General features: G+C 48.8%; 1 protein-coding gene across 1 annotated transcript in view; it reads left to right on the top strand.

Moving 5' to 3' along the window:
• The window catches only part of MYO18B (myosin XVIIIB), a 154556-nt gene that overhangs the window by 19773 nt on the left and 122285 nt on the right, over positions 1 to 12498 (top strand). Inside the window, exon 11 of the mRNA XM_067539421.1 lies at positions 11505 to 11649. Within this exon, the coding sequence (XP_067395522.1) occupies positions 11505 to 11649 (145 nt within the window). The remainder of the gene's footprint in view (positions 1 to 11504; positions 11650 to 12498) is intronic.

Below are 12498 nucleotides of genomic sequence, written 5' to 3'. Positions count from 1 at the left end.
TGCGAAATGTTGTGGTTTCCACGTTTGTGTTTGTTCCACATTGGTATGAAAACTAGAGCTTTTGTGGGGAAAAAAGCGAGAGAGCAAAAGTGCTCCTGATTCAGAGCAGAGACTTTCACCTCGGTTTCTCCCATCCCAGGTGAATGCGCACGAGCTACTGGCTATTCTCGCTCTCTCTCTGACCAGAAATATCCTGGACCTGAGAAACTTTCCCAGTGAAATTTCCATTGACAGTGATACTTTTCCATGAAATGTTTTGTTTTTGATGACTCAACATTTTCTGATGAAAATACATTTCATTGAAAAATTCCAACCAGCTCTATAGCTCTGGATAGAGAACTGGCTAGAGAATAGGGCTCTACGAGTAGTGATCAATGGCTCCATGTCTAGCTGGCAGCCAGTCACAAGCGGAGCGCCCCAGGGGTCAGTGCTGGGGTTGGTTTTGTTCAACATCTTCATCAAAGATCTGGAGGATGGGGTAGATTGCACCTTCAGCAAGTTTGCAGATGACACTAAGCTGGGGGGAGTGGTAGATACCCTGGAAGGTAGGGATAGGATACAGAGGGACCTAAACAAACTGGAGGATTGGGCCAAAAGAAATCTGATGAGGTTCACCAAGGAGAAGTGCAGAGTCCTCCACTTAGGATGGAAGAATCCCATGCACAGCTACAGACTGGGGACTGACGAGCGAGGCAGCAGTTCTGCAGAAAAGGACCTGGGGGTTACAGTGGATAAGAAGCTGGATATGAGTCAGCAGTGTGCCCTGGTTGTCAAGAAGGCTAATGGCATATTGGGCTGCCTTAGGAGGAGCATTGCCAGCAGATCACGGGAAGTGATTATTCCCCTCTATTCGGCATTGGTGAGGCCGCATTTGGAGTATTGTGTCCAGTTTTGGGCCCCCCACTACAAAAAGGTTGTGGAGAAGTTGGAGAGAGTCCAGTGGAGGGCAACAAAAATGATTAGGGGGCTGGAGCACAAGACTTATGAGGAGAGGCTGAGGGAACTGGGCTTGTTCAGTCTGCAGAAGAGAAGAATGAGGGGGATTTGATAGCAGCCTTTAACTACCTGAAAGGGGGTTCCAGGGAGGATGGAGCTGGGCTGTTCTCAGTGGTGGCAGATGACAGAACAAGGAGCAATGGTCTCAAGTTGCAGTTGGGGAGGTCTAGGTTGGACATTAGGAAAAGGTTTTTCGCTAGGAGGGTGGTGAAGCACTGGAATGGGTTACCTAGGGAGGTGGTGGAATCTCCATCTTTAGAGGTTTTTAAGATGCGGCTTGACAAAACCGTGGCTGGGATGGTTTAGTTGGGGTTGGTCCTGCTTGGAGCAGGGGGTTGGACTAGATACCTCCTGAGGTCCCTTCCAACTCTGATTCTACTTCTCAGTAAGATTTGAGAGTCCGGGTGTAGGGGCCTGAACAAAATCCTGGGAGCAAAATCCTCTGAATTACTCGTGCGGATCTTCCTTCCTTGAATGGATGGCTCATCTCAGGACGGATGGACTGGACTATATTTTCTCTAAAATACAGCTGTCTATCTTGGGATGCACAGTAACAAGCGCCTTTGTCGCACTCTCTGGGTCCCAACTCAGATGGATTTTGCATTTTTCCCCAGTCTTGGATGGCAAAGTGGGGCAGGAGGGGGGTGTCGTTCGCTTGGGGCACCGAAGAGGGCAAGCGAGGAGCTAGGGAGTGCGTCAGAGGGAGCTGAGTTTATTTGTCGACTGGTGTGAAAACGGTATTCTGGACTTGTAAGACCCAGTCTCCCAGTACGGCTCTGTGGGAGGAGAGGGGGGTGAATGTGGAGTATCCAATGGCTTGATTTGCTCCTGGCCTATCTCAGACCCGTAAGGTGACATCGTAACGTTGACTCCCAGCCTCCACACAAGCACCTTTGTGGTTTCTCCCATGCTGCCCTTCGTGCTTCGGAGGAGCTTCCCAGAAACATCTGCTAAGCTACCTCCTCCTCCTCTTCCAACTCCCTCTGTAAAAATCGCCTTGGCCATGATGCCTACGAAAAAACCTGACAACACTTAGACCACTGGTGAGCTGAGACCACTGCCCAGCGTGCCGACTGATTGGTTCTGAGCGCTCCCCATTGGTATCTCTCTATTGTCTCTTGTCTTGTGAGCACTGTGGGACAGGGATCATCTGTTCATGCTGGATCTGTACAGCACCTAGCACGAGTGGCTAGGGCTCCTGGCCACTATGGTAACAGAAGTAGTAAATAAGAACAATAATAGCTATAGTAACGCAGTGAACCTTCGCATTCTGCTGGCTAGTTGGGAGGAAGACCTTGCAGTGAATGGGACACGCACCAATCTGGAGCTGTCCCCTTGATCCTAGCACACTCTTCTGGCTTTGGCTCCCAGTGCTAGCTAGCGCGATAGGCTGCAGAACGTCACTTGTCTTGTGCTGGGTTATGCTGAGCCCTGTTGGGGTGGTGAGGGACGAGGCTGTGGGACGCGGTGCAAGTGAAGTAGCTGAAATTCCTCAGTGCAGCTTTACGGAGGGTACCAGGGCGCTACTGTTAGCTGATCGGAGGTAGGGCAGAGTTAGCCAGCAGAGACTGAGATTACGGGTTTCTTGTTGTCTGTGGTGGAGCTGTCTAGCACTCTGCTAGGTTAGCCTTTGTCTCAAGCTTGTATTTCAAAATTCAGCATTCACTGCTGCACCTTTAAAGAAATATGCCTGTCTCTGTTAGCACTTATTCAATGAAATAAGACAGAATGTATTGTTCTAAATATGTGTGAATAATTTCTGATATTTCCTTGTGATCGTAGCTCTCCGATGGGTGAGATCACGCTTTGGAGAACATCAGAATAATATTTTTAGGGGCTATAACTACATTTGGTTTTCATCATCTGCTGCTTATTAGTCTTAAGCTGTTTGCAGGGATTCGGCATTTTACCAATGAGCCAAAGCACTGGCATGAATCATCGCAATTTACAGTTACATCAGCTATTGATGCAGTTCAATTTTCCGTCTTCATTATGTAGCTGTTAATCAAATGCAAGGGCCAGACAAATGAGCTGCTCTGAGCAATTGATCCCCTGGCCACAGGCTGGGTGGCGTTTCCAGGTTTGGAAGGGCACAGCGTGTTATTGACCACTGATAATACATCAGGCAATGAGCTCAGCTTTCACCGTCTCGATTTCCCAGTGAAATGACCTTCTTTCATCATTCCTTCCCCCGGCTCCTGAATGCCCGGGTTTGGAGAGAATTGCAAATAGCCTCCACGTGGACAATTCCTGTCAATACTGCTGCTGGCCCGTTTTTTTCCAGCTCTACAGTGCATTACAGAGCAGACGTGAGTGACGGCCCAGCTCTGCTGGTGCAGTGTTTCTTTGGCAGCAGTAGGTAGGGAAAGCTGGATCCACCTGCATTTGTGAATCTGAAACTGACAAGAAACAATGCAGGGCTGGGGTATTTTTTTCTCTCTTTTCTTCCTTGTTGGTCTGCAGTCCCTGGGATTAAACAGGAATTCAGGCTGTGATCTCTGAGAAGCTGCACTGGGCAAAGGGCTCCTTGAGTTACATTTTAGTTGACATCAGTGTCAGAAAATCTATATATGATGCTCTTCAATGTGCTAGCTGAAGTCTCTCAGCACAAAATGGGGGATTTTTTATTCCTTTCTCCCGCTCACTGGTCTCTCTAGGTTTCACTTCTTACTCTCCAGTACTGTTAATGTGGTGCATGTAGGAAGGAAAGTGACCTAATTAACAGTCAGTATAGAAAAATGAAAATGGCTCATATTTAAGTCAGCCTGTTAATGTTACCTCAATTACTTCAATGTACTCTTCAGTGTGCACATTTCTTTAGTTGTATTAAATCAGCAAAGTGAAAAGAGTTCAGATGCAAGAAATCTCCCTGGAAATGCAGGCAGGATTCCGAGAATCTCTCTGCAATGTGAGCAGGGAGTCTAATGGCGCATGGAAAGCTCCACTCAGCCTCTCTGCCCGTTTGTGCTGTTGGGGACATTTAATGCGTGGATTAGTGGTTTACTGGACTGCAGCTGCATTTGCTGATGCATCGTGGTCCATGGAGGGTGCCTGTTTGAGAGCTTTAACCTGCAGATTGCTGACATGCAGCCCACCGTGCAATGGGAAATCATGCCCTGCAGGATGGGTTTTCTAATCTCTGACCTGTTCCAGGTGTGTGGGTGCAGCCGTGGGGGTAGCAAGCAAATGACATGGTTTTATGCTGATTGCATCCATCCTGGGACTGGCTGCATGCACTCCCTGGGGCAGACCCAGGGGCTAATAACAAGGAAAAACCTTCAGGCCCACCCTAGCAATACCAGGAGGGGCAAGGTTATTTTTAGACTTTGCAGCACAGGGAGCTGAAAACATATTGCACTGGTCTAGACAGTGCAGCTTTATGGAGTGACGCAGTCATTAGGGTTGAAACTGTTATTCCAGGCATGTACCCCGTTCGGCTGAAATCCTTCATGCTTGTTCTCAGCGTAAAGGTGACTCTTGCTTTGGTAAAGGGCCATTAGGCTGTTTTTGAATTAGCCAAGCGTGAAAACGAGTATGTGTGAGGCTTTGTTTTGTTGTGTGCTGTTTTACCAAAGGGGAAAAAAAACCCAGAATCTTTTCTGTGGATGCAGATAACTCAGAAACGCCTTATTTTTAAATGTCAAATGTGCTCTGGATTTTTAGGCTGGGATTCCAATAGGCATGTTTGAAAGTCCTAATCTGACTCCTTGCAGTGTGTAGGAATAGGGTTGCATCCCTTTAAATGGCTAGGGAGCCCTCCAGTGGTCCTCACCATGTTCTGTGTTTTGGAAGCTGCCAGAAGCCAAATGGCAGAGCAACATGTATGCAGCTAAGTTATGCATGTTGTGTATATCCAGTAAACACAATTATTTGGAGTCCACTGTGTTTGTGTGGGTCCTTCATAATACATTTGCATAAAAATTAAAGGACTCAATAGTCCTTAGTGGGGGCCATCGGCTTTGCTGCATTTGGAGAAACGAAGGATTGTGTCAGTCTGGGGAATCGTGTGCTCTGCCAATGGTGCAACTAACTCCCGGCGCCCTCTCGCTCCTGCTAACTCACAAGAATGTCACGGTGAGTTTCTCTGGGGAGACGATAGGGAGGCAAAAGCTGGGCGAACTCTCAGGCAATAAGACAGGAGTTTGGTGTCTCGAACTTGTGCATAATACGGGCATGGGAGGGGATGGGGCCCCGAGACGACGATCAGGGACCACTGGTCGAGGGATTGGAACCGGGCACCAGTTAGGGGTGGTTGATTTATTGTGTGTTGTGGTCAGTTTCCAAAATCTTTGCTAAAGGAAGGAGAAGGGAGGGCTAGCTCCCCGGCAGGCAGTTCCTGCTGAGATTACAGCTGTGCGTTTCCGTGCGGGTGTAGAGGTATGTGTCCATTTACATCATTCCTGTATGCGTTTATGACATATCTCTCAGAAATCCCTTTCCAGCAGTTTATCCTTCTGTCCCTGGGACTGAACTTCAGTGACACAGTGGGACATTTGCTTTGCAAATGGAGAGAGACTGACGTGTGACACTGACAAGGGACTAGAGTCACCACAGCATGCACATGGTGCCATGTTACTTATCAGAGATTCCTGCAGAAACTGAAGCTCAGGGGAGGAAGCCCAGCAAGGATGCACAAACTATCCCCTGGGACAAAAAACCAAACACCCCATTAAGTCAGGCGGAATCAGAGCTGTATCCTGTAAATGGGTCCCGAGCCGGCTGACGGCTAGTTGTAAACCTTTCCCTACATGACCCTATACTGAATCAATAAGATGGTTTTATGAAGTGCATGTCAAGATTTGCTAATGTCCCTGGGGCTGACTTCTGGCTTTGCCTGGTTTTGACTCTGGAGTCACAACCTGTTCTAATTCAAAACTCAACTCCCGGTCACAAACCAAAAACAAAACTTCACCCCAACCCCTGCAACGTTAAAGTGCAGCTCCATGGACGAGTCATGAGAGCTGCTATGAAACAAAACCAGATCAGATGTCATTAAGTACTCAGGGAACTTTCCATTGGCTCCGGGTGAACCCTCCCTAAAGGTAGCCTCTTTACTGCTGGTCCTGGCTGATTCCCCGGCCTCTGTGATGGAGCAGTGCCCATTGCAATCTGAGCTACGGCTGCTCAGAAATTGTCACATGAAACAGAGTTTGGTCAAAAAAGGCCAGTTTATCAAACCCAGAAAGTGTTGTGGAAACAGTTTGGGTTCAGTGAATTGTCATCGAATCACAGGTAGGGGTGCGACAGAGCCTTGTCTGCCAGATTCCCTGCCAGCTTGCCTGGCAGCTGCTGGGCACCCCAGAATGTCGAGGTTCTGGGCTCCGGGATAGCCCACCCGGCCAACTGAGTGTCACTGTCAGCAGCTGTTGGGGGCTGCTGCCTTTTTTTTTTTTTTTTTTTTTTTAAATGTCTGGTTTGTGGGAAATTGAGAAAAATGTGGTTCAGTTCTGAATCAGGGCCACATGTGTCTGGGTGGCAAATCCTCTCTAAAAGGAAGAGTCAAATGACAGCACCGGCATGCACATGACTCTCCCGTGGATGGTTAGTTGCAAGAAGAGAGTGGCACTGGCCAAATCTCTCCCTGGTGCAACTCTGCTGAAATGAACAGAGTTGCACTGGGGTGAACTTGGCTTGGCAGTCTGGGCTAAAGAAGCATTCAGGAACTTAACAAAGACGGGAGCAAAGCAGGATTGTTGCCAGCTGTGGGGATATGGCTTCAAGGATGAAATCTGCTCTGCCCTTCTCTGGGGTCTGACATGAGCCAGGCAGTGGCTCTGCCCCCAGAATTTCCTTGCGGGGGCGGGGAGGTGGGCGGGAGTGGAGAATGATATTTCCAGTGCCATGAGAAGCTTTTTGTGGGCTGACACAATGGAATTAATACATGGGATTTTAATACTAATGTGTAAACTGCGGGTGCTCATCGCAGGCGCTGTCTAATAGATCATCGTATATAAATAAAGGAGGCTCACACAAGTTCTTCTGTAACTGCATCTGCAAGCTGCTGTCCTTCCCTCGCTGCCAGCAACTTGCCTTTGTGCTTTGAGCTTCTGCGGCGGAGGAAGCCGGCGCTCGGTGCCCTCGGTGAGCGCTCCTCGGCACTGTTTGCCCTCTGCGTTTAGTCCTGAATCTGCTGCCCGTACTCCAGGGGGACATAGCACAGCAAAGTACTACTCCGGGGGAGTACAGGAGGCAGAACTGGGCCCTTCGGTAGCTCTGGTACTGAGCCGAAAGCCAACAGCTTGCAGCACCGGGGAGTTTGAAATCCAGATCATCGTTATTTATTATCCTCGCTGTGGTGGCAGCGAAAGGCACTGACCAGGATCCAAGCCCATTGTGCTGGGTGCTGCATAAACACAGGGAGAGAGACAGCCCCAGCTCTGATGATTTTTGTGGCGTGGGCCCATCTCGCCCTTTCGCAGAATTCACCCCTACAGCCAGGGAGGAAATGATGGAGAGTTGCAGCCGACACTGAAGAGGGGGCGCCCTGCATGGAAAGCCTATTTATGGAAATGTCCTCGGGGTGACTGGGTGAGCAAGGGGAGCGACCAGGAGAGATGGAACTTTTCATCTGCAGGTCACTGGTTCAATCCGTTACGGGAGGGTCAGATCAGATTTTAAATGGTATTTAGGCAACTAAACACTTAGAAAAATCTGGCCCATCATGACTAGAGGCTGTTGGCACGTGACTTCTGCTTGCTGAAGTGAACTGAGCCGGCGAGTCTCTGGACATTGTATGAAACACCCTCACGCACAGTGATCTGCCTGAACCCAGCTAGGGTGCAGGGGCAGGGCTCAGAGCCTGCACGAGCTGGCTAGGATAGAGGGGGCGTAACACGAGCCAGGCAGGCAAACAGAGAGGTGATGGCGAAAGAGCGAGTGTCATGCTGAAAGCTTCCTCAGCACTGAGGCTCTCCTGTGTGGATCTCCCTGTCACCTGCTCGGTCCCTGCGCCCCGTAATCCAGAGATTTGCATGCCATGGGAAGTTCCGCCTCAAGTGATCTGACTGACAGTTGCCTCCGCGATCCCTGATTGGCTCTTTGACCCTATATAACACCAGGGGGTGGCCCAGAAAGCGTCTAGCCAATAACATGGTTCCCTAGCTAGCCGCCACGACTGCCCTGCTTCTCCGTGGTGAGATCCTGGTGGCGAGCGGGGCTCTGACTTGGATTCTGATCCTTGACCAATCTCCGGGAGCCCAACACAGACCCTGACCCCTGGTGTGGACCCTCACCCTGACTCTGACTCTGGCTTGACCCTCAGTTCGATTCTTGACAAGGATACCGGCTCTGACTCCTGGCTTCACTTCCTGGCTCCCAAGGGCCTACCCACTTTCACCCAGGATCCTGACAACTGACAGCTAGGGATGTGGGTCTGACAGCCACAACAGGGTGAGAAAGAAACAGGGGCTTCCTGCTCATTTAATAGCCCACAATCCTTGCTGTATCTTAAGGCTCGCTGCTCACCAAGTTTCTCCCCGGTTGTCTGTTTTGGGGGATTGCTTCTTTAGTAGAGAGGTGAAGGTGGAAGAGGACATTACCGGGGCTGTCTCCAAGCCGGCTGCTGCACCCCTTCCTGCTCTCCGCAGGGGAGCAGCTACCTCCCCTACAGCTTGCCAGCACTTCCGGTTTCCCTGAGTTTTTTCACTTGAAACACAATGCTCTGCTGCCACTGGAAATGGCCCTTGCAAGAAATCCAGTTTGCGCTTGTCCTGGGTTGTCGGAGTTTAGTTTTTCATTCTGGTGGCAGGTGCTGGAGAGCGACAAACACGGCCTGCTGCATGCAGCGGGGGAATCTCTCCACCTCACGGGGCAAGAAGTGACTAGAGGGATGAGAGCGTGTCATTCACTGCTCTCCGGGCAAGGGGGCTTGTTCCTCTTTCCATTTGAAATGGTTTTCCCAGCCTCTGCCGGCCCTGAGGACTGCCTGGCTGACTTCTTGGATGGTAGACAGTTGTGAAGCCAGGGGTATAAAATATGGTTCCCTGTAGAGCAAAGCTGACCCAGTCATAAGTCTGAGCTCAGATTTTGTGCCATTTTATTATTATGATCTGGTCCCATGATGCTAACACTTGGAATGAACTTCCGCTGGAAGAGTAAGTATAGATAGTGTCTCTTCGGTTTGTTAACGCTTTCCATTTCTGCAAGAAGCCAACCCACCATTCATTTACATGCTTCTCTAATCTGCACTGGGAACTTGTTCACTCAGTCTTTCACAGCCAGCCAAGATGTATATCCTCAGTAGGTTCTATTACTTGGAAAAAGAGCCAGAATAACCCGGTGATGGCGTTGGAATGAGAGGATTCCCTCCTCTTTGTCCTGGGCACGGAATGCCGTCTCTGCTTTTCATCACAGGGCAGACTTGGGGCACCTGCTTTTTTTGCCATTCATTACATCAGAAAAATAAAAACATAACTTTCCCAGTGGCTCTGACATGTGTCATTTCCCAATGTGTGACGTATAAAGGTCCTGCGGAGAATTAACTCCCAGAACAGGGAAAGGGAAGTCAGGTTTGTCTTGTTTGTTAATATCACATCATGGAAATATGACTGCCACTAAGATCTACAGGGCAAATAGCAGATTGGAAATGAAAGACTAAGGGTCTAGTTCAGGTTGTGGGCAGTCTGAAGCAACTTAGTTGACCTAATGTAACAGCAGGCAGGAGTATTTTGCAAGAAGATAGAAGACTGATGGTTAGCTTCCAAATTGCTGCGACAACATACAGAATTGTATAAATATAATTATATGAAAATATAAATCAGCTGATTAAATCATTTTAGTCAGTAACCAGCCCTCCTAAATACAAGGTTTAAAGCAATTGCACAAAACATTTAATTAAAATCTGAGACTAATTGTGCATTAAAATTATAATTTTTGTAACGTTAGAATTGGGTAACACGTATATTTAAGTAATAATGATCATGTACCTAATAATAATTTTCACTTGTCTGCAAATCCCAGTTGCAGACGCCGCGCTGCAAAGATTCAAAGACTTTTTTCATCGATTCATAGATTTTAAGGCCGGAAAGAACCACTGCGATCATGTAGTCGGCCCTTCTGTGTGTCACAGGCCATTGAATTAATTTCTGCTTCAAGTCCAATAGTCATGAACCCACGCCTGGAGTTAGGTGCCTAAGCCAGGTTAGATGGTGGTGATGGTGGTGCCCGCTTTTATGTCCCATAGAGCTTAGGTTAGGGCAGTCACCAGGCAGGTGAGAGACCTGGTCCAAGTCTCTGCTTTGAATAAAGCAGAGTGGGGATTTGAAGCCCAGGTGAGTGCCCTACTCACTGGGCTCTGGGGTCGAAGGGAGCTGCTGCAGCACCATCTCCTGCAGGAGTCATTTGGGCTGGGTAGGGGTGCTTGCAGCATGCATAGGGCATCGGGCCCCCCAACGTGAGTCTTGCTGGGGCGTCGACCCTTGCTAGATGGCGAACAGCTCAGTGGTGTCGGGGCTTAGGTGGCTTTGCACATGCCCCCGGCAGAAATGCTGGTGCCTACAGGATTTTACTGGTGGAAACTTAAGCACCTAGAGAATTTAGGTACCTACTTAGGGTGAGGTGGTGGCTGAGAGGTGGTTTTGTGAATGCTAGTGACACCTAAGGGGGTAGTCGGGGTGTAAATCTACCCCACAGTAGCCTGCCCCACACCAAGTGTCCCTGGGGACCCAGCTGCCCCACACTAACAATTCCACAGTGCCCACTGCTCTACCCCGCTTTGAGATGGGAGTGGCGCACTAGGGAAATCGTGGTGCCTGGTTGCAGGGCCCACACGGCTGGTTAGTGCATGGCAGGGTAGATCTACACCCCGCCTGGCTGCGAATGAAGTGTTCGTGTAGTGAGCCCCCTAGATCACAACCCCAGGCACAGTGCAACGTGCAGTCTCAGTAGCAGAGACAGTGCTGGCTTCATGGAGAATTGGTGTGAATTCCTTCTGCCGCAAGGCAGGTTTACCTGGCGGGCATCTCCACACACACCAGGCTAGCTGTGATCTATAGAGCTCGTCAAAGCTCTGGATTTCCACTCAGTAGGGAAATTGGTTTTCATTCCGATTCAGAATGAAATGTAAAAAAATTCAAAATTCCGCACCCCCCCCTCCAGATTTCATTTTGGGTCATGAAATGTTTTGTTCTAAAATGTTTATAGTATAATTTATAATATATTTATAAAATAAATTTTGAAATGGAAAGTCATTTCAAAGTGAAAAATCAACACGCTCTCCTCCGACCTTATCAAAATGCTTTCCCCCCCCCAATTTTTTCCCCCCAGAACAAAATTTTCTCAGAAACAACACATTCCCATGGAGCGCTTCAGTTATGACAAAACTTCATTTTCTGAAGGAAAAATGGTTGGAAAACTTTTCAGCAGCACTAGTAATTGTCCACTGTTTCCTCCCTTGGCCCTTTTTAATTTCCCTCCAGGGTTGAGTCTGAGTATTTGTGTTTTCAAGAATTCCCCGCTCTCACTTTAGAGACAATTAAGTTTCTCCTGTTGTTTCTTCCCCCCTCTTTTAGACTGAAGAGAAGCAGAAGGCGTCTGCAGCATTTGCCCAGCTTCAAGCTGCTATGGAGACTTTGGGAATCACGGTGGATGAACAGAACGCTATTTGGCGTGTATTAGCAGGGATCTATCACCTAGGAGCAGCGGGGGCATGTAAAGGTAAAGGAGAGCTTGTGCCTCTCATCTTCCTTGTTTTCCTACAGCTCTTACCTGGCTGCTACTTGTGCAAGGGGAAGAGGAGGGAGAAGGCAGCCCAGCTGGACACACAATTTGACCTGAGAGAGAAATGTGTAATTAGATTGCACTGGCCATACCTTGCAGTGTAACTAGATTTCAGTTAATTCCTCCTCTGCTTCTCCATGTTGGTCTTTTTGTGAGTCTTCTGCTCTTTAATGCTGAGGTCACAATATCAGGGCTGCAAGGTGGAGGTGGGAGCGCTGTCCCCTGAACTGAGACAGACTGACGGTCACGGTTACATCCGTGCCACCTCATCGGCTTCCAAGGAGTTGAACGGGTGTCAGTAACTCTGAGTAAATAAATAACGGGCTATAGGCTGGGGTGTTAAGGCCTAACGCAAACTGCATGCTACCGATACTGGATAACGAAGGCGTTTCTCTTTTAGATGCCCACAGCAACTCCTGGATAACAATTCCCTCAGCCACATTGGTGGTGTCAGTCGGCAGGCTTTGATACAGGGCCCAGCTCTCTTCTCACACCAGTTTAAATCCACGGCATTACGTCAGCGTACAACTTGTGTAGTGAAGAGTCAGGCCTACAGAGTCCATCATATTGTGTCCTGGGTTTAGAGACCTTGAGTTCTGGCTAGTAGCACAGACCAGACTTCTGACAGTTACTTTTGTTCCTATCATTCATTCCTTCCCTAGACAGGTTCAAAGGTCCGCCTTACTTTTTTACCAGAATCACGCCATGCCCAAAGCCATGGGGTATGAAAGATTTCCTGACCTTCATTGCAAACTTGTGACATGCACAGAACTAGGGGCCCAGGCT

The sequence above is a fragment of the Emydura macquarii genome, unplaced genomic scaffold, assembly GCF_026122565.2.
Source record: "Emydura macquarii macquarii isolate MOO-44397 ecotype Brisbane River unplaced genomic scaffold, CSIRO-AGI_Emac_v2 contig_554, whole genome shotgun sequence".
Classification (NCBI taxonomy): Eukaryota; Metazoa; Chordata; order Testudines; family Chelidae; genus Emydura; species Emydura macquarii.
The sequence above is the reverse complement of the archived record's forward strand: the minus strand, read 5'-3'. Positions and strand labels throughout refer to the sequence as shown.